General features: G+C 41.4%; 1 protein-coding gene across 2 annotated transcripts; it reads right to left on the bottom strand.

The window, feature by feature from the left end:
* Positions 1-155: 155 nt before the first annotated feature.
* LOC108880447 (sushi repeat containing protein X-linked) lies at positions 156-27,408 on the bottom strand. Of its 2 annotated transcripts, XM_018671970.2 has the most exons (10): positions 27,251-27,408; positions 10,178-10,234; positions 7,963-8,151; positions 6,466-6,642; positions 5,002-5,128; positions 4,758-4,879; positions 3,691-3,870; positions 2,327-2,460; positions 1,002-1,123; positions 156-928 (listed from the first exon to the last, which is right to left on the bottom strand). In XM_018671970.2, exons 1-10 carry the CDS (start codon positions 27,342-27,344, stop codon positions 745-747), a joined length of 1,386 nt encoding a protein of 461 aa, XP_018527486.1. In that variant the 5' UTR covers positions 27,345-27,408; the 3' UTR covers positions 156-744. The 2 variants fall into 2 exon arrangements, with proteins under 2 accessions (XP_018527486.1, XP_050926643.1); XM_051070686.1 differs by lacking the exons at positions 10,178-10,234; positions 27,251-27,408 and adding an exon at positions 8,404-8,654.
* Between the last annotated feature and the right edge of the window lie 227 nt (positions 27,409-27,635).

Here is a 27,635-nt window from a genome sequence, read left to right as displayed (position 1 = left end):
ACGGATGTCTGTACAAACTGTTGTGTGAATCTACCGAGTAAAGTGAAAACTGGTGGTGCTAGAAGAAAAGTCAGAGGATCATGAAAGTCAGTAGGATTCATCATCTGATTTCATGTCTCTCGCGCTCTCACTGACAAAGTGAAGATCACATCCTCTGTGATAAACATATTTAATCAGTGTCTTGTGAAGTCTGACGCAGATGTACCTAACACACACACATTTTTTCAGCGAGTGTCAGAGTACATTATTAAAAGAGAAGTGAAACATAAATATATAGACAGGTGAAAAGTTTTCCAGTTCATACAGTAAAAAGACTTTTTGTACAAAATAGTAAAACAGATTTCTGATTTGAAAATATTAATAATAATAATAAAACATACAGAAAGACAAGACTCAGGAATCAATATGATTGTAATGTACTGTATGACCCATTCCATTTAGTAACATCTTTCAGTAAATCTGCCCTTCAAATCAGCACCATGACTGGCATTCAACCTTTTAATGGCACACACTCACACACACACACACACACACACACACGCATGTACACTAACACAGACGCACACAGACACACTCACACCTTCAGGGTACAGGTCTGAATGAGTTCAGGTAGGAGTGTGTGACATGTGGATAGAAACAGAAGATCGGAGCAGGTCCTGTCTGCTGTGAAAAGGATCAAAGATGGCTGATAGTCTGTAGAAGTGCACTGAAAGGCCCAAGGTTTTTTTTCTTTTTTCTTTTTTTTTATGATTGACAGGTCTGACCCGCCTCCTGCTGCAGCAACATCTCGTCCTTGCGGAGGGGGAAAGTGTCGATGGTGGTGAATAGTTCGGCCGCTGTGATGGGGAATGGGTAGCGTTGCTTGTCCATGCCCTGCTTGTCTACCAGCACCATCTGGAAAGACCTTTGTGGGATCTGGAGCAGTAACCTAGGAAACACATCAGCTCAGTAAGCAGGTGTGGCGAGAGAGTATCTGTCTGTGTGTGTGTGTGTGTGTGTACCTGAGCTGCAGGGCCAGTCCAGGAGGGAGGAGCCTGTGTCGAATTCGTCCAATCTGTGCCGGGTAAGTCCCGACCAGCTCAATCACTGTCACATGCCTCAGGTCCAGTCCACACTGAGCGTGCTGTTCCAACACAGAGCGAGACAGACTGATCCATAAGTTTTACTGCTTTGTTATTGATTCCTATGCAGGGAAAACAAACTGAGAACACCTCATGGTACAGAGGATCTAAAATATCTAAATGTTGAACCATAGCTGGAACAGACTGCGCTAGGGCTAATGATTATTTTGATGATAAATACTAACAGTGGGACTTACAGTGAAGTGTTACCAAGTTGTTGATATTTGATCCCAAAAATATTTATTGTCAAAACCTCCCACTCCAGCAAGATTATTCAGACTGTTTATGGTAAAATAAGTGTGAATGTGAATCAAACTGTAGTGGCAGCTCTCACTTTCTTGTTATGTTAAAGACATTTTTAGTATTTCATTGTATAAAATAATTAGAATTTCCCAGAAGCCATGGGGAAAATTGGGAGGTAGAGCACCAATCAGAAGGACGGTGGTTCAATTCCTGGCTCCTCCAGTCTGAACCCCAAATTGCCTCCGATGCGTGTCATCGGTGTACAAATGTGCGTGTCTATGTTAGAAAGCACTTAGATTGTATAGAACAAGTGCTGTATGAATGTATGTGTGAATGTGATCTGTAATGTGAAGTGCTTTGAGTGGTTGAAAAGAAGTCGAAAATTCATCTGACCAATAGTCCAAAACCCGAAGTTACTCAATTACATTGATACAAAACAGAGAAAAGCTCCTTTTTGAGAATCAGGAACCAGAGAATATTTGGCTTTTTTGCTTGGAAAATGATTAATTATCAAAACAGAGAAATAGAAATAGAGAAAACACAAACAGAGTCCTGATATCCAAACTACCTGACGGGTTCCAAGACCAATCACTCAGGTCGTTGACAAGTCTTTTAACGCTGGTTTGTCTTTCAGCCAGTAACCCAGTCACTTTAAAAGGTCAGACATTTAAAGACAGCTCTGACTTAATGGTTTCTGATGAGCCGAGAAAACATCCAGTTCCAGAACAGCCTTATCAGAGCCAGTGTCAGTATCATTTATTCATCGCCTTGACATTTTGTGTTCATCAGGACACCCTCCCACCCCCAATTTATTTGTCTCACTGCTTTGTCCCACTTAGGCAGCTAAGCGAGAAAAACACACTCAAACAACACTCAAACACACATGAACACAGTGCAGTTGTCCTTGTGAGCAACAATAGAGGGGCACAAATCACATGTTCTCTCTGTGCGTTGTGCCTCACCTGCAGGTTAGTCATCTGGAAGCGGTAATTATGATTGGCAGCCGTTGGGGCCGAGATAATGAGAAGCCGTCGCTTCTCATAGAACTGGTCCAGCAGTGCAGCAGCCGTCCGCACTCCCACGTTGATGTTCATGGCTGTGATGACATTGAATGTACAATTAAGTGATAATATACTAATAAGCTATGACACACCGCACAAGAGCAGACGATTTAATACAGCCCAATTTCACAGCAAGATGCTGCATAATTTTTTTTCCTTTTGGCTGCAGCACATGAAATCAAATAAGAAAACTTGTGCACCATCGGTAGTGTGTTCAGCAGTGAACTGAAGATGCACTATAGAGTATTAATTGCTGAAGGACTGTTGCATAAGAGCTGCAGTCTCTCCCATCCACTACTTTTTCATGTCTCACAGATACGGACATTCAATAGGGGGGCATCCAGCATTGATTCTTTCAATCGATGGATAGCAGAGGGAGCCATTTTCTCCTTCACTGAGCTTCTCACAGGGAACCAGGTTAGCACAGGTAGGCAAAGTTTATGTAAGATTGTTCTGTTTCTTGCTGCTGTGGCACAAGAGAGTACATGCAAATTAAAATGAATGGGAGTCTAAGTCCATCCAACCATCCATCCAACTGGCATAAGGCCAATTTTTCTGATTTTTTCAATACTGTTATGTTCTGTGGCTGATTAGTCCTTAAGTAATCCTCTGCTCATCTGTTTATTACTGTACTTTCATTTGGCAAACCTAAATCCATGGTTACCATGATTTAAAAAATTATCCCCATCAGTCTTTTAGATTACATTCAGTGGCAGAAGTCTTTAATTACATGTCAACACAGATATACACAATTTAAGTTGACCAAAAGGAAAAAATATATATACATCATTGTATGTTGAGCCTATTCAACTCAGTGCCCAGTAAGACTCAAAGATGATGGAGAAGAGGATGTGCTGATTCACAGGAAAAGCGTCTACATTTTAACTGGGAGACACTGTCTACATTGAACAAAAAGTAGTCCAAAATATCACAAGCTGCCTAGCAACACTATGTGGAAAAAATATGCAAAATATGCATTAGAAATATGCTGCAGAACTGGGAAGACTTCCAGAAGATTGTAGATGTTCATATTCATTAAAAATTCTTTTGGCTTATGGCAAAGATGCACTTTCCACAAGAAAATGGACAAACTAAAAACTAAAACTAAAAAATGAACGGTAGTGTTGCATCTTAATGATCACAAATCTTTTTTTTTTTCACTTTTTTCTTCTTTTGTTTGATTTTAATTAGTCCTGCATCATTTGTATGTTCATCTTCAGGAGCTTCAGCTGACATTGGGTGAGAACACTACATGCAGTACATACCTGCACAGGTTGTGTCTGTGCCAGACCAGGTGAGTCCGTACTGACACACTCTGGCAGCGCTGCCCTGCAGCTCATAGCCACCAGTGCACTTGAACTCACAGGTGGCACCATAATTGTCTCTGTCACTGTCACACTTCATATAACCGTTGTCTGGGGGAAACAGTGGGCTGCAGCGGCGCACTTAACAGAGAGAGGCACAGGAGACACACAAGGTCAACAAGGTCACATGGCATTAACGCAAGACACATGTACAAATTCTTAAACAGAGGGAATTTGGAACAGTTTTTATCATCAAACTTCAAATTTCTTTATCACAGCAAGAGCAGCTGTCCCTCAATTCAGAGGCTGGCAAGAGCAATGGATTAATAATTGATGAACATAGCCTGCCTTATAACAAAGGCGCAGACGAATGCTTCATCAGTTTGTTAAGTCAGGGAGTCTCACATTATCACTTTGTATTCACTAGATATTTGGCTCAGGTGGTGATCAAAGCCTGGTGAATATATCACATGAAAAAACCTGCAGAGTGAGAGATTCCACTGAAGCTCTGAAGGCCCATTAGTCACACACCATTATATTGTGTCTCTATGAGGCAGAGCTGTCTCATTTGTGGAAAAGAAGCAGCTCCTGTCAGCTCCAGAAATGAACCTCTGACCTCCACACAGAGCAGTTAAGCCCAGAAAATCTAGTACTGTTTCATTTTATCTTATGGGTCCATAATTCCCTAGTAAATTTCTTGCAAAGAACTATGTAATTTGGCACTAATTATAGGGAAAATATAAGAGTTTCCATTAGAGAAAAGCTCAATTTAAACCTAAGTAAATGTTCATTTATTACTGAAAATGATATTCTCTGTATAGTTGAACTGTGCTCTTGCCTACAGACAAAATGAATCTGTTATAATTAGAAGTGTAACAATTGAACACAGTTTCTGTTTTTAGTATCAAATTACAAAGTAAGTCAGAAACTTCTTGGAAATAACCCCCTAGAATTAAGCATTACCAGGACCCTGCTCCACACAGATTACCAAAAAGCATTGGTTGCTTGCTCTCCTTTTAGATGCTCACCTCGCACTCTGACAGTGAAGCGGCAGGATCCTTTGTTCCCAGCACGGTCAAATACAGTGTAGGACATCTTATGGAGCCCCTCGGGGAAGTCTGATTTTGAAGGTTTCCCTTTTAGGATAACACTGCAAAAGACAGGCTCAGTTTTAATCTTTCACTGTGATCTCCCTGTTCAGAGTGGAATACCAAAAAGGACTGAGTGCACTGAAGCCAAATGGAAGTCAAAGCTTAAAAGGATGTGACTGACTCTGTGAGGATGCCATCTGCAGTGTCGACACCCTCTGGTGTGTCCCAAGTCACCCTTGCTGTCAGTTTTCCTGGTTCTGCCCACTTATCCTTCAGATTAGGACACTTTATTTTGGGGGGATCAATATCTACAAAGAGAGAAAAAACAAATCTGTAATCACATTGCATGGTCCACATTTAAATGCATATACTAAATTACTACTTGGACAACATATACCTCTTGACTGTTTCCTACTCCCCACCCCACTTTACTGCTGCGGCACCGTCATTTTTGAAACAATCGATCCTTAATTTCAGACAGAGATGGATAAAAGTAGTACTCTCATTTCTAGCCGAAGTCTGTCCATTTTGCCAGTTAAAATGAAATGTTAGCTCCATGAGTTGAAAAGACTGACTTCTTTACATTTCCATGTCTCATTTTAAAGAGAGAACCCTATAAAAGAGTCGGTAAATGTAGAAGACATGGACATAAAGAATCAATGTGTTCTTGCATTGTGGGTGCTGAGATAATAAGTCCTAATAATACTTATAATGTTGAGGGGGAAAAAGACTAAAACAGGGATTTAGTGTTCAGTCTACAGAAGCAAAGGACAGCTGTACTTCAGTTATTTTTTTAATGCTGTTATCTCAAGATCATCTCTTAATTATTTCATTTTCTCGATAATTGGTTGATTATTTTGTTATCTTGAGAAATCTGCCTTTTGTTATCTCAAGATGGCAAGAGTGATAACATTAATGACATTTTAAAAAAAGAAATAGGAAGTAGCAAGTACGGCCATTCTCGGCTTCCATAACTCTCAATTGCAGATTGGACCTTTAACAAATATTTAATAGACACGAACATGACCACCCTGTCTTCACTGTTCACCAAATATCAGTTCTCATCTATAGCACCATTTACCAACGACAACACCTGGACATCTATGAAGTACACAGAGATGTGGGAGAATCAATGGCATTTCATGAGCAACACTGGTGAGGACACCCTGGCTGTGTTGCAGTGAGATCTGAAAGAGTGTGTGCACTGTGATTGTCCACTGTTACCACGGTTGCAAGACTATTCAGCTGTTTATATGATTACCCAAGTGCAGGCCATATCTCTCAGCTTTTCATGAAGAGTGAGTCATTTTCAACCTCGGACTGCATAGAAGTGAAAATCATTTGTCATTTTCTGGTGGCGAGAGACAAGCCACTGCATGTGTTTATGTATGTGTGTGTATGTATATGTACATGTCTAGAGGCCTGTGTTTTCCAAACATCAATAATGTAACTTTTGTACTATGAGGAATATTCATTGCTATGGACTTTTATACAGTAGCCTGCAGCTGACACTGTGCCTTAAGCAAGTAATTAATCCAGTCTGTTTTCATGGTAGGTTTTTCCAGTGCAGCTTAGTAGTCTGCAGGCGCCAGTCCTCTGTGGGAGACTAAATTGTGCACAAAGAACAACATGCACACATTCTTACCAACACAGGTGGGAACACCAGCACTCCACACCTTGCTGTGCTGGCAGGTTGCCGTCTTCTGGCCCTTCAGACTGAATCCGGGGGAGCAGAAGAATTCACAGCGAGAATTGAAGTAGGAGCCGTCCGAGCACTTGTAGCCACCGTTTGCAGGCATGTTCAGCTTGGGACAGCGGATCTCTGTAAGAGAAGGGTTCGGCAGGTTGTTTTGACAATATTATTCAAGGTTTTCAAAGGCTTTCAAAGTCTTTACATCCAAACACTGGATCTTCCACTGACTTTGATGGGTCCATATTTTTATCCAAACCACTACTTCAAATGGTCACCAGATCATTATGACCTTTTCACCAGAGCACATTCTATTACAGTGAGTTTCCTCTAGATGTTGTGAGGAAACCTTTAGAGCAACCAACAAGAGTCTGTAATCCACCTGTATCATCCTGTATGAATCACACTGTACTACATAAGTCATGCTCTAACATTTACTGAACCTAAATTTATCCCCCCCACACACAGTGAGACATTTCTTTACCTGACTCACTGCTTGCTAATGAGTTAAGTAATATTTTTCTCTTCTTGATTCTGTTCAGATACTTGCAAAAAGTTAAGCCTGGTGCATTTTTTTTATTGATTGGTCCATCTTTATATCAAAACTCAGATATCAACCACTCACTATGTCATTATTGCATAACCCTGCGTTTAAGAGGCCCTTAAACTGAGCTTTATTCTAGAGCAACAGTGGCAGTTACAGTTTTAGTACAGGCAGTAATTTTCCATCGGTATCCCGAGTTACAATGAAGCAGTTTAGTGTCCCATGCCTTAAATAAATAATAAATCTTTCCAAAGAGGCTTTCACACCTGGAATGGAATGGAATGGACTGTACTTATATAGCGCTTTTCTAGTCTTTTCGACCACTCAAAGCGCTTTACACTACAGATCACATTCACCCCATTCACACACATTCATACAGCACATATTCTATATTTAGTGTGCTTTCTAAACACATTCACACACATTCACACACTGATGTGAAACACACACATCGGAGGCAATTTGGGGTTCAGTATCTTGCCCAAGGATACTTCGGCATGCAGACTGGAGGAGCCGGGAATCGAACCACCGACCTTCTGATTGGTGGACGACTGCTCTACCTCCTAAGCCACAGCCCCCCCAAGAGTAGACTTCAGGGAAAAGTAAAGGATCCACGTAATTGTTTACTAATTTGCTGTATAAACATGAACTGGTAAAAAAAAAAAAAAACCCTAACATCAGCTGTAAATAGTTTTAATCCCACATGTAAAACTTGTGTGGAAAATCTACATGACAAGTGAACAAACGTCATCTCTTGAGGATGCAAGTTCTCCAGGGTCAAGAATAAACTTTCACGCCTAAAAACGTAAAGATTGATACCAAAGGTCGACAATCGGCAAACCTAATAGGTGTGTGGACGTCATGTGAATAGTGAGACATGATGTGTGTGTTTGGGTGGCTGTTCTCACCTCGGCAGGCATAGTTTGAGGACCAGTGTTTGCTGGCCATACACACCACCTCCGAGCTCTGGGCCTCATATCCCTGCTTACAGCGGATCTTACAGCGTGTCCCCATCACGTTCCTGTAGTGCTCTCCTCTAGGTGTGCGACAGCTCACATCACCGTGTTTCACCTTAATGGGCGCGCACCACGGGGTGCCTAAAAATGGAGGAAAGACAACTGAGCTGACCTTTTCTCAACTGCATCGAGGCAATTATACATTTTTTATATAGTCCAACCTTAAGTTAATAACACAAAATGGGTGAGAAGGTTGTTAATATCAGTATTCTATAGAAGCTCTTACCTGAAGACTATAAAAGCTAAAACAGACCTCCTTATACTGTTGAATGTGAAAATGTGAAAACCCACCCATCATCTGAGTTCAGATAGATACGGTGGATTTCTCATTACCTTATCAGAGACTTCCCTTAATCCAACAGTGTCTCATGAGGCAAAGAAGATAGTCTCACTTGAAGAAAAGACAGATAATGATGTGTAGGAAGCACTTAAGTTTCAGAATGTGTGTGTGATAGAGTGAGAAAATCTCCACTCAGATAAAGGTCTGTGTCAAGAGTACAGTTATTTATTGATACTTATCACACCACTGATTTTAACTCCCAGCTGTGGTTATTATTCTATCCCTGCACCAATTATCACCCCTCCAGGATTTTGTCTCTCCAAAATTATGACACTGACTAGACTGTATCAGTTTAATTTTAGTTTTTTTAATTACAGGAAACAATGATTTTTTTCATCCACTACTGTAATGTCTATGTTCAGAGTTTGGTTAATGTATTAATTTGAGGAAGGTTACAGTCTCCTCATTGGTCCACACAGATCATGAATGTCACAATTTGTCACTTTGTTGCATTTTGTTTATATTGATACACAAACTGTTCCACCTCAGCCAAGTGTAAGAATTTTTAGCTGTAGTAACAAGTAACAAAATCCACTTAAGTACATTAATGAATATGTTTCATCTAATTTATTAAATCTTTACAAAGAGCAAAAATGGCAAATTGACATTTTATGAGGGATTATATTATGAACTTTTTCTTAACCAGCAACTAACTGAAACTCTAATAAATTACTGGTCCCAACCAAGAAATAGTCCAACACATAATTCCCAGATTAAGCAACAAAAAACAAACCCCCTAATATGTCAAACTTTAAGACCTGTCCTTTAAGACCTATCAGACAGCCACATTTGTTTTCCACTTGTCTCCTCCCTTGGCGGACACTTCTGCCCATCTCTACAATGCTTGTGTAAGAATTCCTTGTTTGATTCCAAGTTTGAGGGGCCACAAGGTTCGTTTCCAATACATGGAAATCAAAATCTGCAGTTTATTTCCTGCTGGCTCAGGACAAACACTGTGGCCCTGTGGGCCAACACATACACACATGGTGTATGCACACACTTGGAGAGGAGAAGACACACCAGCTTAGGCTAATTTCCAGTTGGAATAGAAATGAGTATTCATTACACAGCAAACCTCCCTTGCTCCCTCTCTCTCTCCATGTGTGTGTGCATATTGGCAAAATCTCCAGAGACGCTGAGTAAGAGAAAATAATTCTACATTTGAGCTTTTACACAAGGGGAGAGTTTGGTTTGGCCTGGACGATAATGTTCCGTGTCTAACTGACCCCAAAGTTATAGCTGGAGGCTACTTTGACGTAACTGTGTCAGTTTACAAAACTGGCTGAGCTACCTGGCGTTAAATTATGGCTCTTTAAAGACACAGTGAAATAAAAAAATACACTTTTTCTAATCTTAATACTGTGTCCTTGTGTATTATTACCTTTACCCTTCTCTTTTCTCTAAAACTCGTAAAAAAGTAAAACTCAATGACACATCTCAAACTCTGAGGTGTGTTATTTGGGGCACCTAGCTAAACACTAGCTCCTGATCTAACAATGCTGGTGAGTGAGGTGTGGGTGGAGGCTAAGAGTCCTGTCCTGCAAATATGAAGGATTTTATTTATATCCCCTAAATCACTCTGAAATATCTCCCATTACAGATAATAAAGGTGCTCTAACCACCATTCCTTTGGGGCTTAAAGACTATAGGGGCTTAGCTAACTCTCAGAGAGAGCATGGTCTCAGTGTTAACACTCTAAAAAGAAAACTGAGGTAATTTTCAGAATGCACGTGTGTTTTGTTGGTGTCAAACAGAGCATGTGGTCACCTTTATATCTACGAGAATACCAGTCCTCATCGTCTCCGTAGGCATACTGTCCTGACCCTGGGGATGAAAGACAAAAAAAGAAAAAGCAACTAATAGGGTGAAAAGACCTGCATCCAAGATGTTAGGCAATGTGTGAAAGCCTTGTCAAGGCTGTCCTGTGGACCCAGGCTAAAAAGCATTGCTTAACTTTTAATTTGAACCAAACTCTGGGGGGGGGGGGGGGGTGAGCTGGATCTTTTGGACAGGACACTTGCAGAAACCTCAAAAGATCCTCTTTTTCCAGCTGGTTTGAAAAACTCAATCTATTTAACACAAAGATTTGCTCTGTCCCCCCATATTGTGTTTGGTAGAAATGAAAGGAAGGAATTTTGAAACTTTTTGTTCCAAAACAACTCCCGTGGATCCTACTTACCATGGACAGCAATCCATTTTGAGTCAACCTAAACAGTGAACACAGTTCACAGACAGAGCAAAAAGATATTCGAACCTTAAAACAGCCATATCCAAGGAAAACTGAAAATTTTCTCAGTGGCAGCTGCAGAGCTGGTGTAGGACACAGCTGAGTGGCATTGGTAAAAGACAAATGTGAGGGGATTTGTGATGAGCAAAGAGGATTATTTTAGGAAAGAAGAAGTGGTGAGTGGGGGTGGTGGTGGGGAGCAATAAAAATAGAGGAAAGAGGAAATAGGTGAGGAAGGGGTTAACTTTGGGGGGAGGGGTGTTCAACCATTGGCCCCGGGATGTTATGAACCCTGGTGTGAATGTGTCCTCTGTTCTGGATCCACAAGGAAGGAGTGTTCAACCTCCTCCAGCTTCAAATACCAGCCGCATGTCGGTCAATGAACCCGATACTGTGAGCATATCTCCCGTCCCGTTCCCCATTCCTCATCATGGCTTTTCTGTCAGTTTAATAAAAACTGTCTGGTCCAGAATGCTGCAAGTCATCTAATACACACATAGACACTCAAACACAGACACACACACACACACACACACACAACAAGCTTTGAGGTTTTAGCAGTCAGATCACACAGCATGGATCGTGCAGAGCAAACCCACATACTGAGTGAGTCAGATTTAGCTGTCTAATGGGAAAACTTAAGTGTCTGCTTTGTAATGGGGAAAAGGAAGGAGGCAGAGAAAGGTATGGAAAACTAATTACAGGTGTGTGTGTGTGTGTGTGTGTGTGTGTGTGTGTAAATGTGAAGGCTTTTTCTGATTGGCTGGTAGGTGTTGTTATAAACAACGACTTATTTGTTCTCTCTTTATCAAATGCAAATAAACTGATGTGAATGAGTTTTGAAATTATTATCTATAAGATTTGCATGAATTTTTTAGTAGAGCTACGTCATCATCAAACGTCTTGTTTTGTCTGACCAACAGTCCAAAACTGTTGTTGATCGTCTAATCAATGAATAGATTATTAATTTCAAGTAAATGTATTTACATTCTGTAACTACCTCCCTTTATGGAAGTTTTAATGGTTTGAGGTGGAGTCTGACATTCCCTCTCCAGAGTTGCCTTCACATGCATGAGAAATTCACAGGAAGGAGGGAATGCATTCATTCCAATTTTAACTAATTGATAAAAGCCTCATTGCTCACTGTTCATTACCTTTACATCAGAGCTGTTTTAAGTTACTACAAAGGCAAAACCAACATTTCCTATTGCTACTGCCTCACATTGGAAGTGTTTAATTGGCAAAATGCAGCTTGACTTTTATTGTGAAACAATCACACAGTTCTGTGATTATTCATCAAATGTGTCATTTTTGGCTTTACTGACAGCTGAAAAGTTTTAAATACTGCAGGAAGGAATGGTCATTGCTTCGACCACTGAGAGACAAGTTACTGTTACTTTCTGTTTTATTTTGTAGATTACCTCCCTGGTGTGTCTATTCTGATTTACTTCCCATCTTGGTCTGTTTCCCTCCTTTTTTCAGTCCCACCTGTGTTTCATTTGCAATTATTTCCCCTGTGTATATATAGTCCTCTGTCTCTCCTGTGTAGTTGTTGGAGTATTTTGCGTTCTGTTCCTATGTGTGTATCTTCCAGTGAGTTCGCCTACATTGTCACCTTCTTGTTTTACTTTTGTGTTTGGACCTTTTGGACTTTGGTGTTTTTGGATAACCTCTCATGCCTGCACTGCCAGTAAGCCTGGACCTTTTGTGTTTTTGGACTCTTGTGCAAGTACTACCAAGTAAGCCTGTGTTGTTTTGTTTTTGAGACTTGTGTCCACATCTTGGGTCTTCTCTCCCAGTCCCTTTCCTCTTTAAAATGTGACAACATAACTGTTAAATATTACTGCACATATACAGTCCTGTAACAGCCATTTAACAAACCAGACTGTTTAACCTGACACATATACACATCCATGTTTAAATACTATATAACAAGTAAAACAACCAAAGGTTTGTATGGACTAAGTTGAAGATGCAGCAACCCACACCGCATGTTAAAAAGATGAGTACATGGTCAATATTGTTCCCATATTGAACAAAGGGGGGGAAAAAAACTAACAAAACATAAAATAGGCCCTCGATCACAAATGCAATCCACAGATAATGAGAATCATTCCCATCCCAGGCACTATCCACTGTCCAAGATACATAAACCTCAGTTCAGACATGTAATCAACATCTCCTCAGCAACAGAAGAGGCCAAAACTCCATTATTAATATCTTAGAATAAACTTACTGATAAAAATGGCACATCACTTTGTTACTCAGCCTCTGGCAGATATGAAATGCATACATATAATGTAGATATACAATGACCTATATATATGTATGTATATATATATATATATATTCCTACAAGCATTTATGTGGGTTATCATCGGGCACTATGATAATTGTCTCTGAAATATTCAGACATCTAGAGCTAACTAACACACAACAGATACTGCATGTAAACAATAATACACAAAACAGAATTGAAGACCGAACCAAAGGAGGAATTCAGTCAGTGTTTATTGTTAATTGTCTTGAACTGTTTTCTTTCGGCCTCTGCATCCTTGTTTTTGTTTGTTTGTTTTTCGTTAAGGACTTCTTCCCTCTCCAAAGTAACCAGGAAGACATATACAGGAATCTGAACACTGTAAACCTCCCAGTATTAAGCAGAAAATGTGCTTGAATAAAAAACTGTGAAGTCATCTTTGTGTAAAAGGTCTATGTTACGAGCCTGCGGGGCGCATGCTCTGGACAAGTTACACGGAAACTGATGAATTGGCTATATCCACTTCCCTATGATATGTCTGTAATGTCTTCATCTGCAGAGCTAAACAGTTGCTGCTGTTACTTTTCTTGCCTGTAGGTGGCGCAGGCTCAGTTGTACCAGGTTTGAAACTGCTTGCAGCTAGATTATTAGGGCCCGAGCAACGAGTTGCGTGGGCCCAACGGGGCCATGCAACGAGTTGCAAGGACCCTCTTGTTTTCGGTCTGTTTATTATTATTATTATTATTATTATTAGGGCCCGAGCAACGAGTTGCGTGGGCCCAACGGGGCCATGCAACGAGTTGCAAGGACCCTCTTGTTTTCGGTCTGTTTATTATTAGGGCCCGAGCAACGAGTTGCGTGGGCCCAACGGGGCCATGCAACGAGTTGCAAGGACCCTCTTGTTTTCGGTCTGTTTATTATTATTATTATTATTATTATTAGGGCCCGAGCAACGAGTTGCGTGGGCCCAACGGGGCCATGCAACGAGTTGCAAGGACCCTCTTGTTTTCGTTCGGTTTATTATTATTATTATTATTATTATTTTTTTTCTTCTTTTTCCGCCTCTTTGATCGCCTTTTTGAGGGCCTTAACATGCGTCAAAACTCCTGAAAATTTGCAGACGCGTCAGGCACGGCGAAAAATTTAATAATTTAGGGGTCTTGAGCATGGGTGTGGCAAAATGGCCTCGGTAGCGCCACCTACATTTTTAAACAGAACAGCCCCTCAAGCCCGTTGCGCCTAAAAATCTGAAAATCTGCACACATATGTAACATCCCATGACGCACCAAAAAGTCTCTTGGAGCCATATTCTAAACCCAACAGAAAGTATTTTTATTTTGACCGGAAGGTGAAAAAATTGTGTGTTTTTGGCCATTTCCAGGGGTCGCTTGAACGCGAACTAGTCCTAGACGCATTATCCGATTGACTTCAAAATTTGATAATTTGTTCTTAAGACATAGACGAAGTTAAATTGCAAAAGTTTCGGACTTTTCATTGAAGGGCGTGGAAGTTATGGCCCCTGAAAGTTCGATCACTCGCCACAAAACAGGAAGTTGCTTTAAATTTGCTATATTTCGGCCATACTTTGTCCAAACTGCATCAAACTTTACAGGATTGTTAATGGTACCTATCTGCACACATCCATATGTCAATATTCATACAATTGTTGTAGCACCACCTATTTATAGCAGGAAATGACATATTTTATGGTGTGATGTCCAGTTTCTAGACGGGTGACCAGATTCACTTCAAATGTTGTCAGGACAGACTTAAGGATTTTTGGAAGACTGGCTCCGAAAATTGTGAGTTTTGGTCGAAGCGTGTGCCTGTTCTGGCCCGTCAAAGTTCGGAAACCCAACTTCCTGTTTGAAACCTCAGATTTTGGGGTAACTTCCTGTTGCGACTCTCTACTTTATCCTACAGATGGAGCCATTGTATTACTCTTTGATGGGTTTTTGGAAGGGGGTCTCTGTGTGTGTGTGTCTGTGTGTGTCTGAGGGGGGAGGGGAAGAGGAGTTGATTGTGTCTGTGAGAAGCTGCCACAGGGAGGTTACAGTCAAGAGAGCCATGATCTGTCACAGATGATGAGCTCTGAATAATATTATCACAGAAAATAATTAGCATAAAAGCTTTTATTTTAAATTTTTACATCTGGGAAGTGTGAACTGTTACGCCAGCGTGTGCCCTGCGACCTGCGTTGACCCCGCGGTTGCCGGGGTCCCGCGGTCGCCGCTCCCCCGACGGGCGCCGGGTGCGAGGGCCCGTTCAACGCTGCTCGCAGCTTTAATTAGGGCCCGAGCAACGAGTTGCGTGGGCCCAACGGGGCCATGCAACGAGTTGCAAGGACCCTCTTGTTTTCGTTCGGTTTATTATTATTATTATTATTATTATTTTTTTTCTTCTTTTTCCGCCTCTTTGATCGCCTTTTTGAGGGCCTTAAAATGCGTCAAAACTCCTGAAAATTTGCAGACGCGTCAGGCACGGCGAAAAATTTAAGAATTTAGGGGTCTTGAGCATGGGTGTGGCAAAATGGCCTCGGTAGCGCCACCTACATTTTTAACGGAACAGCCCCTCAAGCCCGTTGCGCCTAAAAATCTGAAAATCTGCACACATATGTAACATCCCATGACGCACCAAAAAGTCTCTTGGAGCCATATTCTAAACCCAACAGAAAGTATTTTTATTTTGACCGGAAGGTGAAAAAATTGTGTGTTTTTGGCCATTTCCAGGGGTCGCTTGAACGCGAACTAGTCCTAGACGCATTATCCGATTGACTTCAAAATTTGATAATTTGTTCTTAAGACATAGACGAAGTTAAATTGCAAAAGTTTCGGACTTTTCATTGAAGGGCGTGGAAGTTATGGCCCCTCAAAGTTCGATCACTCGCCACAAAACAGGAAGTTGCTTTAAATTTGCTATATTTCGGCCATACTTTGTCCAAACTGCATCAAACTTTACAGGATTGTTAATGGTACCTATCTGCACACATCCATATGTCAATATTCATACAATTGTTGTAGCACCACCTATTTATAGCAGGAAATGACATATTTTATGGTGTGATGTCCAGTTTCTAGACGGGTGACCAGATTCACTTCAAATGTTGTCAGGACAGACTTAAGGATTTTTGGAAGACTGGCTCCGAAAATTGTGAGTTTGGGTCGAAGCGTGTGCCGGTTCTGGCCCGTCAAAGTTCGGAAACCCAACTTCCTGTTTGAAACCTCAGATTTTGGGGTAACTTCCTGTTGCGACTCTGTACTTTATCCTACAGATGGAGCCATTGTATTACTCTTTGATGGGTTTTTGGAAGGGGGTCTCTGTGTGTGTGTGTCTGTGTGTGTCTGAGGGGGGAGGGGAAGAGGAGTTGATTGTGTCTGTGAGAAGCTGCCACAGGGAGGTTACAGTCAATAGAGCCATGATCTGTCACAGATGATGAGCTCTGAATAATATTATCACAGAAAATAATTAGCATAAAAGCTTTTATTTAAAATTTTTACATCTGGGAAGTGTGAACTGTTACGCCAGCGTGTGCCCTGCTACCTGCGTTGACCCCGCGGTTGCCGGGGTCCCGCGGTCGCCGCTCCCCTGACGGACGCCGGGTGCGAGGGCCCGTTCAACGCTGCTCGCAGCTTTAATTAGGGCCCGAGCAACGAGTTGCGTGGGCCCAACGGGGCCATGCAACGAGTTGCAAGGACCCTCTTGTTTTCGTTCGGTTTATTATTATTATTATTATTATTATTTTTTTTCTTCTTTTTCCGCCTCTTTGATCGCCTTTTTGAAGGCCTTAACATGCGTCAAAACTCCTGAAAATTTGCAGACGCGTCAGGCACGGCGAAAAATTTAAGAATTTAGGGGTCTTGAGCATGGGTGTGGCAAAATGGCCTCGGTAGCGCCACCTACATTTTTAAACGGAACAGCCCCTCAAGCCCGTTGCGCCTAAAAATCTGAAAATCTGCACACATATGTAACATCCCATGACGCACCAAAAAGTCTCTTGGAGCCATATTCTAAACCCAACAGAAAGTATTTTTATTTTGACCGGAAGGTGAAAAAATTGTGTGTTTTTGGCCATTTCCAGGGGTCGCTTGAACGCGAACTAGTCCTAGACGCATTATCCGATTGACTTCAAAATTTGATAATTTGTTCTTAAGACATAGACGAAGTTAAATTGCAAAAGTTTCGGACTTTTCATTGAAGGGCGTGGAAGTTATGGCCCCTCAAAGTTCGATTACTCGCAACGAAACAGGAAGTTGCTTTATATTTGCTATATTTCGGCCATACTTTGTCCAAACTGCATCAAACTTTACAGGATTGTTAATGGTACCTATCTGCACACATCCATATGTCAATATTCATACAATTGTTGTAGCGCCACCTATTTATAGCAGGAAATGACATATTTTATAGTGTGATGTCCAGTTTCTAGACGGGTGACCAGATTCACTTCAAATGTTGTCAGCCCCTCCTTGAGGATTTTTTGGAAGACTGGCTCCGAAAATTGTGAGTTTTGGTCGAAGCGTGTGCCGGTTCTGGCCCGTCAAAGTTCAGAAACCCAACTTCCTGTTTGAAACCTCAGATTTTGGGGTAACTTCCTGTTGCGACTCTCTACTTTATCCTATAGATGGAGCCATTGTATTACTCTTTGATGGGTTTTTGGAAGGGGGTCTCTGTGTGTGTGTGTGTGTGTGTGTGTGTGTGTGTGTGTGTGTTTGTGTTTGTGTTTGAGGGGGGAGGGGAAGAGGAGTTGATTGAGTCTGTGAGAAGCTGCCACAGAGAGGTTACAGTCAGGAGAGCCAAGAGCTGCTTTACACGCGGTATAAAAACTTCAGTTAAGATTTGAGCTGTCACTTGAGAAAGCATCATGCCAAAAACTAAGGAAATCACTGTAGACTTGAAGAATTGTCGATGCTCAGGAAGCAGGAGAAGGATATACAAAGTTATAACAGTATTTCCAAGCGTCAAGAACTCAAATGAGAAACGTCACCGAGAAATTCAAGGAGAGCCACACTGTGCAGAACAAGCCTGGCAGAGGTAGGAAGCCAAAGATTTCAATGACCCTGGAAAGAAAACCAGTGAGAGACCTGTCTAAAGAACCCATAAACGCTGCCAAGACACTAGTGAATGACTTAGTTAAGTCTGAAATTGTAGCCTCAAAGAAGATTACATGAATTCATGTAATCTTACCATATGTCTCCCCTTGACCAAAGCTGAGCGTGGATTGATGCTGTCTTTACAGTTTGGTTTTGATCAGTTAGGAAATTTCACACGGGGTCAGCTGATTTTTTTCGTGTTACTCAGTGTACGGCGACAGGAAAAGTGCACTAGGTCCACCGGCGTCGAGGTGAACCAGCTGAATATAAGCCACTCAAGTTGACGACAAGTGCATTGAAAAGTAAAAGCTGCTGGCCTTTACCTTTTCTTTGTAAAAGCGCCTGTTCGGCCAGTAGTTAGTAAAGTAATATTTTCAGCGTTGTCCACAGTCTCATGACATGTTTAACACGAAGCACAGCACGCTGGTTAAGCTCATGGCAAACTGTTACTAACAGCTAAAATGAAAGCTTGTCTGTATGTAGTCTAACTGGTTAGTTTGTCACTAATCTCCAAATTTGGCAAATTGCTATAAACTTCACTCTCTTAAACCAGTAACAGTCTGAGCTGGACTGATAGGAGTCTGTATGGATAAAGATAAAATCCTAATGATACCCATCCCTACAGCTGGTTAGTGGCTTCGCCCTGACTTTAGGCAGACTGAGATATTCACTGTTCAAATAACTTCATTATAACCCTTGTTTAAGCATAAATGATTTATATATGCACCCAATAACAGAACTTGCAAAAAAATGCTTTTGCTCAAAGCTCAAAGCTTGTAAACTCAAGTTAAAACTGAGTTTTATCTCCTTTTGGGAGGGGGTATCTGTGTGTGTGTGTGTGTTTGTGTTTGTGTTTGAGGGGGGAGGGGAAGAGGAGTTGATTGAGTCTGTGAGAAGCTGCCACAGAGAGGTTACAGTCAGGAGAGCCATGAGCTGTCACAGATGATGAGCTCTGAAAAATATTATCACAGAAAATAATTAGCATAAAAGCTTTTATTTTAAATTTTTACATCTCGGAAGTGTGAACTGTTACGCCAGCGTGTGCCCTGCGACCTGCGTTGACCCCGCGGTTGCCGGGGTCCCGCGGTCGCCGCTCCCCCGACGGGCGCCGGGTGCGAGGGCCCGTTCAACGCTGCTCGCAGCTTTAATTATTATTATTATTATTTTTTTTCTTCTTTTTCCGCCTCTTAGATCGGCTTTTTGAGGGCCTTAACATGCGTGAAAACTTACCAAAATTTGCAGACGCGTCAGGCACGGCGAAAAATTTAATAATTTAGGGGTCTTGAGCATGGGCGTGGTAAAATGCCCTCGGTAGCGCCACCTACATTTTTAAACGGAACAGCCCCTCAAGCCCGTTGCGCCTAAAAATCTGAAAATCTGCACACATATGTAACATCCCATGACGCACCAAAAAGTCTCTTGGAGCCATATTCTAAACCCAACAGAAAGTATTTTTATTTTGACCGGAAGGTGAAAAAATTGTGTGTTTTTGGCCATTTCCAGGGGTCGCTTGAACGCGAACTAGTCCTAGACGCATTATCCCATTGACTTCAAAACTTAATAGTATGTTCTTAAGACATAGACGATGTTAAATTGCGGCAGATTTTGAGTTTTTGTTGAAGGGCGTGGAAGTTATGGCCCCTCAAAGTTCGATTACTCGCCACGAAACAGGAAGTTGCTTTATTTTTGCTATATTTCGGCCATACTTTGTCCAAACTGCATCAAACTTTACAGGATTGTTAATGGTACCTATCTGCACACATCCATATGTCAATATTCATACAATTGTTGTAGCGCCACCTATTTATAGCAGGAAATGACATATTTTATAGTGTGATGTCCAGTTTCTAGACAGGTGACCAGATTCACTTCAAATGTTGTCAGCCCCTCCTTGACAATTTTTGGAAGACTGGCTCCGAAAATTGTGAGTTTGGGTCGAAGCGTGTGCCGGTTCTGGCCCGTCAAAGTTCGGAAACCCAACTTCCTGTTTGAAACCTCAGATTTTGGGGTAACTTCCTGTTGCGACTCTCTACTTTATCCTACAGATGGAGCCATTGTATTACTCTTTGATGGGTTTTTGGAAGGGGGTCTCTGTGTGTGTGTGTCTGTGTGTGTGTGTTTGAGGGGGGAGGGGAAGAGGAGTTGATTGAGTCTGTGAGAAGCTGCCACAGGGAGGTTACAGTCAAGAGAGCCATGAGCTGTCACAGATGATGAGTTCTGAAAAATATTATCACAGAAAATAATTAGCATAAAAGCTTTTATTTTAAATTTGTTGCAACAAATTCAGGTTTCTTACAGCATTTTCCTTATTGAAAACTAAATTCTACCTGAAATGTATCAATAAAAATCTTCTTTTGCAGTTAATGTCACCAGTTTATAGTTTAGTTTTAATAGCATTCCCTGTCACTGATGTGCCTTTAATTATCGGTTCTATCAGGGATCATTTATGTGTTTATCTTACGGGGGTGAGCCACCTCACAGGTTGGTTATATTACCTGTTGACCTCAGCTCAGTGAGCTAAGACAATGTTTAATGCAGTGTTTTTTCTGATATGAAAATGGATATTATTCAGCACATCTAACCTCAGCAGGCCCCTCTTCAGAAACTCATATCTGCAGATGTCAAAGCTGGCTCAAAAAATTAAACTGGCTTCAAATTAATTTGAAGGAATTGTAGGTTATTTTGAATTCATGTAATCTTTCTCCATCACCCTTTCTGTTTCTTTCCATCTCTCTACTCATCTTCTCCCATATGTCTCCCCTTGACCAAAGCTGAGCGTGGATTGATGCTGTCTTTACAGTTTGGTTTTGATCAGTTAGGAAATTTCACACGGGGTCAGCTGATTTTTTCGTGTTACTCAGTGTACGGCGACAGGAAAAGTGCACTAGGTCCACGGGCGTCGAGGTGAACCAGCTGAATATAAGCCACTCAAGTTGACGACAAGTGCATTGAAAAGTAAAAGCTGCTGGCCTTTACCTTTTCTTTGTCAAAGCGCCTGTTCGGCAAGTAGTTAGTAAAGTAATATTTTCAGCCTTGTCCACAGTCTCATAACATGTTTAACAGGAAGCACAGCACGCTGGTTAAGCTCATGGCAAACTGTTACTAACAGCTAAAATGAAAGCTTGTCTGTATGTAGTCTAACTGGTTAGTTTGTCACTAATCTCCAAATTTTGCAAATTGCTATAAACTTCACTCTCTTAAACCAGTAACAGTCTGAGCTGGACTGATAGGGGTCTGTATGGATAAAGATAAAATCCTAATGATACCCATCCCTACAGCTGGTTAGTGGCTTCGCCCTGACTTTAGGCAGATGAGATATTCACTGTTCAAATAACTTCATTATAAGCCTTGTTTAAGCATAAATGATTTATATATGCACCCAATAACAGAACTTAAAAAAATGCTTTTGCTCAAAGCTCAAAGCTTTTAAACTCAAGTTAAAACTGAGTTTTATCTCCTTTTGGGAGGGGGTATCTGTGTGTGTGTGTGTGTGTGTGTGTGTGTGTGTGTTTGTGTTTGTGTTTGAGGGGGGAGGGGAAGAGGAGTTGATTGAGTCTGTGAGAAGCTGCCACAGGGAGGTTACAGTCAAGAGAGCCAAGAGCTGTCACAGATGATGAGCTCTGAAAAATATTATCACAGAAAATAATTAGCGTAAAAGCTTTTATTTAAAATTTTAACATCTGGGAAGTGTGAACTGTTACGCCAGCGTGTGCCCTGCGACCTGCGTTGACCCCGCGGTTGCCGGGGTCCCGCGGTCGCCGCTCCCCCGACGGGCGCCGGGTGCGAGGGCCCGTTCAACGCTGCTCGCAGCTTTAATTATTATTATTATTATTTTTTTTCTTCTTTTTCCGCCTCTTAGATCGGCTTTTTGAGGGCCTTAACATGCGTGAAAACTTACCAAAATTTGCAGACGCGTCAGGCACGGCGAAAAATTTAATAATTTAGGGGTCTTGAGCATGGGCGTGGTAAAATGCCCTCGGTAGCGCCACCTACATTTTTAAACGGAACAGCCCCTCAAGCCCGTTGCGCCTAAAAATCTGAAAATCTGCACACATATGTAACATCCCATGACGCACCAAAAAGTCTCTTGGAGCCATATTCTAAACCCAACAGAAAGTATTTTTATTTTGACCGGAAGGTGAAAAAATTGTGTGTTTTTGGCCATTTCCAGGGGTCGCTTGAACGCGAACTAGTCCTAGACGCATTATCCGATTGACTTCAAAACTTAATAGTATGTTCTTAAGACATAGACGATGTTAAATTGCGGCAGATTTTGAGTTTTTGTTGAAGGGCGTGGAAGTTATGGCCCCTCAAAGTTCGATTACTCGCCACGAAACAGGAAGTTGCTTTATTTTTGCTATATTTCGGCCATACTTTGTCCAAACTGCATCAAACTTTACAGGATTGTTAATGGTACCTATCTGCACACATCCATATGTCAATATTCATACAATTGTTGTAGCGCCACCTATTTATAGCAGGAAATGACATATTTTATAGTGTGATGTCCAGTTTCTAGACGGGTGACCAGATTCACTTCAAATGTTGTCAGCCCCTCCTTGACAATTTTTGGAAGACTGGCTCCGAAAATTGTGAGTTTGGGTCGAAGCGTGTGCCGGTTCTGGCCCGTCAAAGTTCGGAAACCCAACTTCCTGTTTGAAACCTCAGATTTTGGGGTAACTTCCTGTTGCGACTCTCTACTTTATCCTACAGATGGAGCCATTGTATTACTCTTTGATGGGTTTTTGGAAGGGGGTCTCTGTGTGTGTGTGTCTGTGTGTGTGTGTTTGAGGGGGGAGGGGAAGAGGAGTTGATTGAGTCTGTGAGAAGCTGCCACAGAGAGGTTACAGTCAAGAGAGCCATGAGCTGTCACAGATGATGAGCTCTGAAAAATATTATCACAGAAAATAATTAGCATAAAAGCTTTTATTTTAAATTTGTTGCAACAAATTCAGGTTTCTTACAGCATTTTCCTTATTGAAAACTAAATTCTACCTGAAATGTATCAATAAAAATCTTCTTTTGCAGTTAATGTCACCAGTTTATAGTTTAGTTTTAATAGCATTCCCTGTCACTGATGTGCCTTTAATTATCGGTTCTATCAGGGATCATTTATGTGTTTATCTTACGGGGGTGAGCCACCTCACAGGTTGGTTATATTACCTGTTGACCTCAGCTCAGTGAGCTAAGACAATGTTTAATGCAGTGTTTTTTCTGATATGAAAATGGATATTATTCAGCACATCTAACCTCAGCAGGCCCCTCTTCAGAAACTCATATCTGCAGATGTCAAAGCTGGCTCAAACGTTGTCCACAGTCTCATGACATGTTTAACACGAAGCACAGCACGCTGGTTAAGCTCATGGCAAACTGTTACTAACAGCTAAAATGAAAGCTTGTCTGTATGTAGTCTAACTGGTTAGTTTGTCACTAATCTCCAAATTTTGCAAATTGCTATAAACTTCACTCTCTTAAACCAGTAACAGTCTGAGCTGGACTGATAGGGGTCTGTATGGATAAAGATAAAATCCTAATGATACCCATCCCTACAGCTGGTTAGTGGCTTCGCCCTGACTTTAGGCAGATGAGATATTCACTGTTCAAATAACTTCATTATAACCCTTGTTTAAGCATAAATGATTTATATATGCACCCAATAACAGAACTTGCAAAAAAATGCTTTTGCTCAAAGCTCAAAGCTTGTAAACTCAAGTTAAAACTGAGTTTTATCTCCTTTTGGGAGGGGGTATCTGTGTGTGTGTGTGTGTTTGTGTTTGTGTTTGAGGGGGGAGGGGAAGAGGAGTTGATTGAGTCTGTGAGAAGCTGCCACAGAGAGGTTACAGTCAGGAGAGCCAAGAGCTGTCACAGATGATGAGCTCTGAAAAATATTATCACAGAAAATAATTAGCATAAAAGCTTTTATTTAAAATTTTTACATCTCGGAAGTGTGAACTGTTACGCCAGCGTGTGCCCTGCGACCTGCGTTGACCCCGCGGTTGCCGGGGTCCCGCGGTCGCCGCTCCCCCGACAGGCGCCGGGTGCGAGGGCCCGTTCAACGCTGCTCGCAGCTTTAATTTTGGCTGAGCCTGATTTCTCCTTTGTCCTGATAAAAGCATTTCAGATCCAGACTTGCATCTGATAAGCCTGTTAACATGATGAGGTGGTGTTAGCAGCCAGCATCATCTTCCTGTTTAACTATCCAACTTCAAAAGACTTCTTAGAGAGAGAGACGTCAAAATGTTAATAGTGCAGGCAGCATAAAACCTCTGGGAGAGAAAAAGCTTTAAATTACAGAGCCTGATATTCCAATTAGCTTTTCTCTGCGGGCCTGTAACACAAACTGTCATTATGTGGAAGCTTCACTCCCTGTGAATGTTGAAGAGTGGCTACAGGCTAACAAAGCAGAAGAGAGCAGAAAATAAAATGGAATGTCATTTCTTTATTGCTCACTTCTTCAACATGCCGTGATTACAGAATTTCTTTTGTCGCACTAGATGAGAGATTTCTGTTCCAGTTGTACTGTGTACCAACACGTCTGCTGCTGGTTTCTTAATCATGTCAACTGTCTGTGACCCTGAGGAACAAACTCCTGCTTTTTATCTTCATTAGCGCTTTACAATAGATACACAAATTCATAGTTACAGTAAAGGACGCGTAGAAAAATCTTGCTTGAATGTTCTTAACTAACCATATAGCCATATGTCATATACTTTATTTATATACAGTGGTTTATATTTAAGTATTTATTTTTCATCTATTTAAAACATCTAGTGAGGCTGTTTTACAATACTTAATCCTAAACATTTAATTTGTAATTCATGTTGAATGTGCTGCTGTCTCTGGTTTGTTTCATTCATGAAATAATGGTGCAGTTCCAGTAAAGGCTCAGTAGCTACTTGATAGTTCAGTGGGAGGAGGCACAACATCACCTAAGAGACATAAAAATGAGTAATGGTTGTTAGCAGCAGAGTTAATTGGGAATGATTCAACAAGAAAGTATTCAGTATGTAGACTCACAGAAACGGATCATTTCACTGTGTTGTATTAATAAAGCATGTAGCTGTCTCTTCTGAAAGCTGCACCAATCCACATTCTTAAAATTAACAACAAACAACAAATGACTAATGTGAAAGAGGTCGCCCAAAGTGCCAAACAATGGAGTATTTTAGTGTTCTTTAGTTTGTTTTGGTTTTCTAGCACACAACTTCGGACACTGAAATGACACACAGCTGCCCAAGACACATTTAGAAGCCAAGTATTCAATTACTTTTGAACCCTTGCAATTTTGGAATGATGAATTAAAAGAACTACATCTGAGAGACAGTTCTTCAGATGGCAATCTAAACCTACTCCAACAAAAGTTAAGACTTGGCATGTTAACACAGTATCCATTATTTTATTTCAAAATGACCATACAAAGGCTAAGTAAGAGGTAATGTGAGATACAGCAACTATTTTTGTTAATTTAGTTCACAATGAATCCTAATGATTTTGGTGATTCCCTGACTTTTCTTAAGCACCATGAGGTTAACATAATTTGCTCCTTTGAGCTAAGCTGTAGCAATTGTCAGCTGGTAACTTCTTTTTAGCTGTTCATCCATTAATAGTTAGCTCCCGATTTGCTCCTCAGGCATTTCTTTCAGAATGTATCAACACTTGTTTCTGGCAGACTCACAACTTTAGAGTAACGGTTCTGCAGGGATGCTGCTCTCTGGCGTCTCCCCAAACTGCTCCCTTTCTGTGTGGAGGATCTTTCTGCCTCTGACCCACATCAGCACAAGAATCATCATGGAAAGTATGATCCAGCTCTCAGGAATACTCAATGCAGACTGCTTCTTCAAAAAAAAAATACCTCAAACATTTCCCACCCAGTTTTAGACATGGCACACAACTGATAAAAAGGCAAAATGACCCCCCCAAAACAAACACAAACATACCCCTGTAAAATAAACTCCTCATAAACACACACACACACACACAAACAAGTACAAACCAGAGTCCTGACTGTCAGCTCAACAGGCAGTCCTTAGTCTGTCAGTGTAAATATGCTCTGCAGCTTCTGTTCATGTTTCAGCCTGTATGATCATACAGCAGTGGTGAGCCACTCTAAAACCATCTACAGGCACATAGCCACAACACACACACACACACACACACACACACACACACACAGAGTGAGAGATAGCATTTGACCCTATGCTTTGCTTTGTCAACTACCAACCCAGGAGACAGATAATAAATTGGTAAAGAGAAATTAAGGATGAGTGGAGATGGTGGATGAACGTGAGGATAATGTTAAAACTGCTCAATCAGAAAAGTCACAACAGAGAACAAATTTGTTTCTGTGAGGTTCTTTAAATAGCCGTTTGCAGAGATGATTCTTTAAGCAACCACTTGCTAAAAAGTTCTTTGTGGGACTAAAAATGGTTTTTCTATGGCATCAAAAAATGTCCATCACATTTTCCCAGAGTCATGGGGCAATGTCTAACCTAAAATCCAAATGCACTATCCACTATCCAGATACATTAGTCATAAAAACAGGAAATGCACACGTTTGAGATGATGAAACCACAGAGCATTTGGGATCTTGGCAAGAAAAAATGGCTTGGATGAATAATGATTGTAGAATAAATAGTTGCCAATTCTTTTTCTACTGTAAGCCTCTCTTCTCATCATGATTGACTAATCCTAATTGTTGCAGCTCTACTTAAGTGTGTGTGTGTGTGTGTGTCTGTGTGTGTCAGGGGGAGTCCCTCTGTGTTTACTCATCACCAGAACAGTTAAATTCATCAGTAAAGTACAGTAAATACCTCCAGACCAAGCCACACTCCTTTGCAGTCGTTTAATTCAAATCACTGATGAATAGGTCGCTATAAAAGAGCGGACAGGGAAAAGAGAAAATCAAAACTTACAGTGCGCTGCAGCTGCAGGGCTTTCATTAGTGCCACAGACTGAGCTCTGTGCAGAGAAACGTCCCCCAGATGCACACTGCACTCCCCCCGCTTTCCACCCCCTCCACGTAAACACAAACGCGGTTCACCAGAAACCAGCGATGAGGAGGATAAGAAGCCGAAAACACATGCACCAAAGTGAGACGAAAATCTTCTCCTGACATAAATCTTTTCAAGCCTCAAACCGGTGATCTCATACTGTTTCAGCAGACAGTGTAAGGATAAGCAGTTTGATCATTTGTTATTCAGTCCGGTCCCAGCAGAGGTTGATCATGTCAGCGTGGTGAATAAGGGGGCCCTTTTGTCGATCCTTACCTTCGTACCCGGAGCAGAGACAGAGTTGGACAAACAGGAGCACCAGCAGCCACATGTCCATATTCAGAGGCGCGGGACGGACGCTCTTCAACATGTGAAGGAGAGCTCGCAGGAAAACTTCCAGCGCATTCCTGCTTTCCAAAGGCCCGCCTCTTGCTCCAGAAACAAGGGAGGATTCTCCTAGTACAGTCAGACCAGGCCACCAGATAGTTAAGACTGTGCCAGACCCTGTGGATGAACTGTGACATGTACTCGATTATCTCCACGAGAGAAAACAACCCACTTATTAAAAACAATCCGTCACTTCATATACTGGTTACATATACAGGTTCTTGAATTTAACTTGACTGTGAACATTTAAGCAGCGCATAGCCCGTTAATGACT

Source organism: Lates calcarifer, linkage group LG1 (assembly GCF_001640805.2).
Source record: "Lates calcarifer isolate ASB-BC8 linkage group LG1, TLL_Latcal_v3, whole genome shotgun sequence".
Classification (NCBI taxonomy): domain Eukaryota; kingdom Metazoa; phylum Chordata; class Actinopteri; family Centropomidae; genus Lates; species Lates calcarifer.
Note: the sequence above shows the minus strand (reverse complement) of the source record. Positions and strands in the feature narration are given on the sequence as shown.

What these genes read in the sequence shown, in the direction of transcription:
- LOC108880447 (XM_018671970.2), bottom strand. Translation starts at nt 27,344, where the DNA reads ATGTTGAAGAGCGTCCGTCCCGCGCCTCTGAATATGGACATGTGGCTG. An exon ending in CACAGACACAACCTGTGCAG is followed by an intron (nt 2,461 to 3,690) that starts GTATGTACTGCA and finishes ATGTCATCACAG; the next exon opens with CCATGAACATCAACGTGGGA. An exon ending in TCCAGATGACTAACCTGCAG is followed by an intron (nt 1,124 to 2,326) that starts GTGAGGCACAAC and finishes GTGTTGGAACAG; the next exon opens with CACGCTCAGTGTGGACTGGA.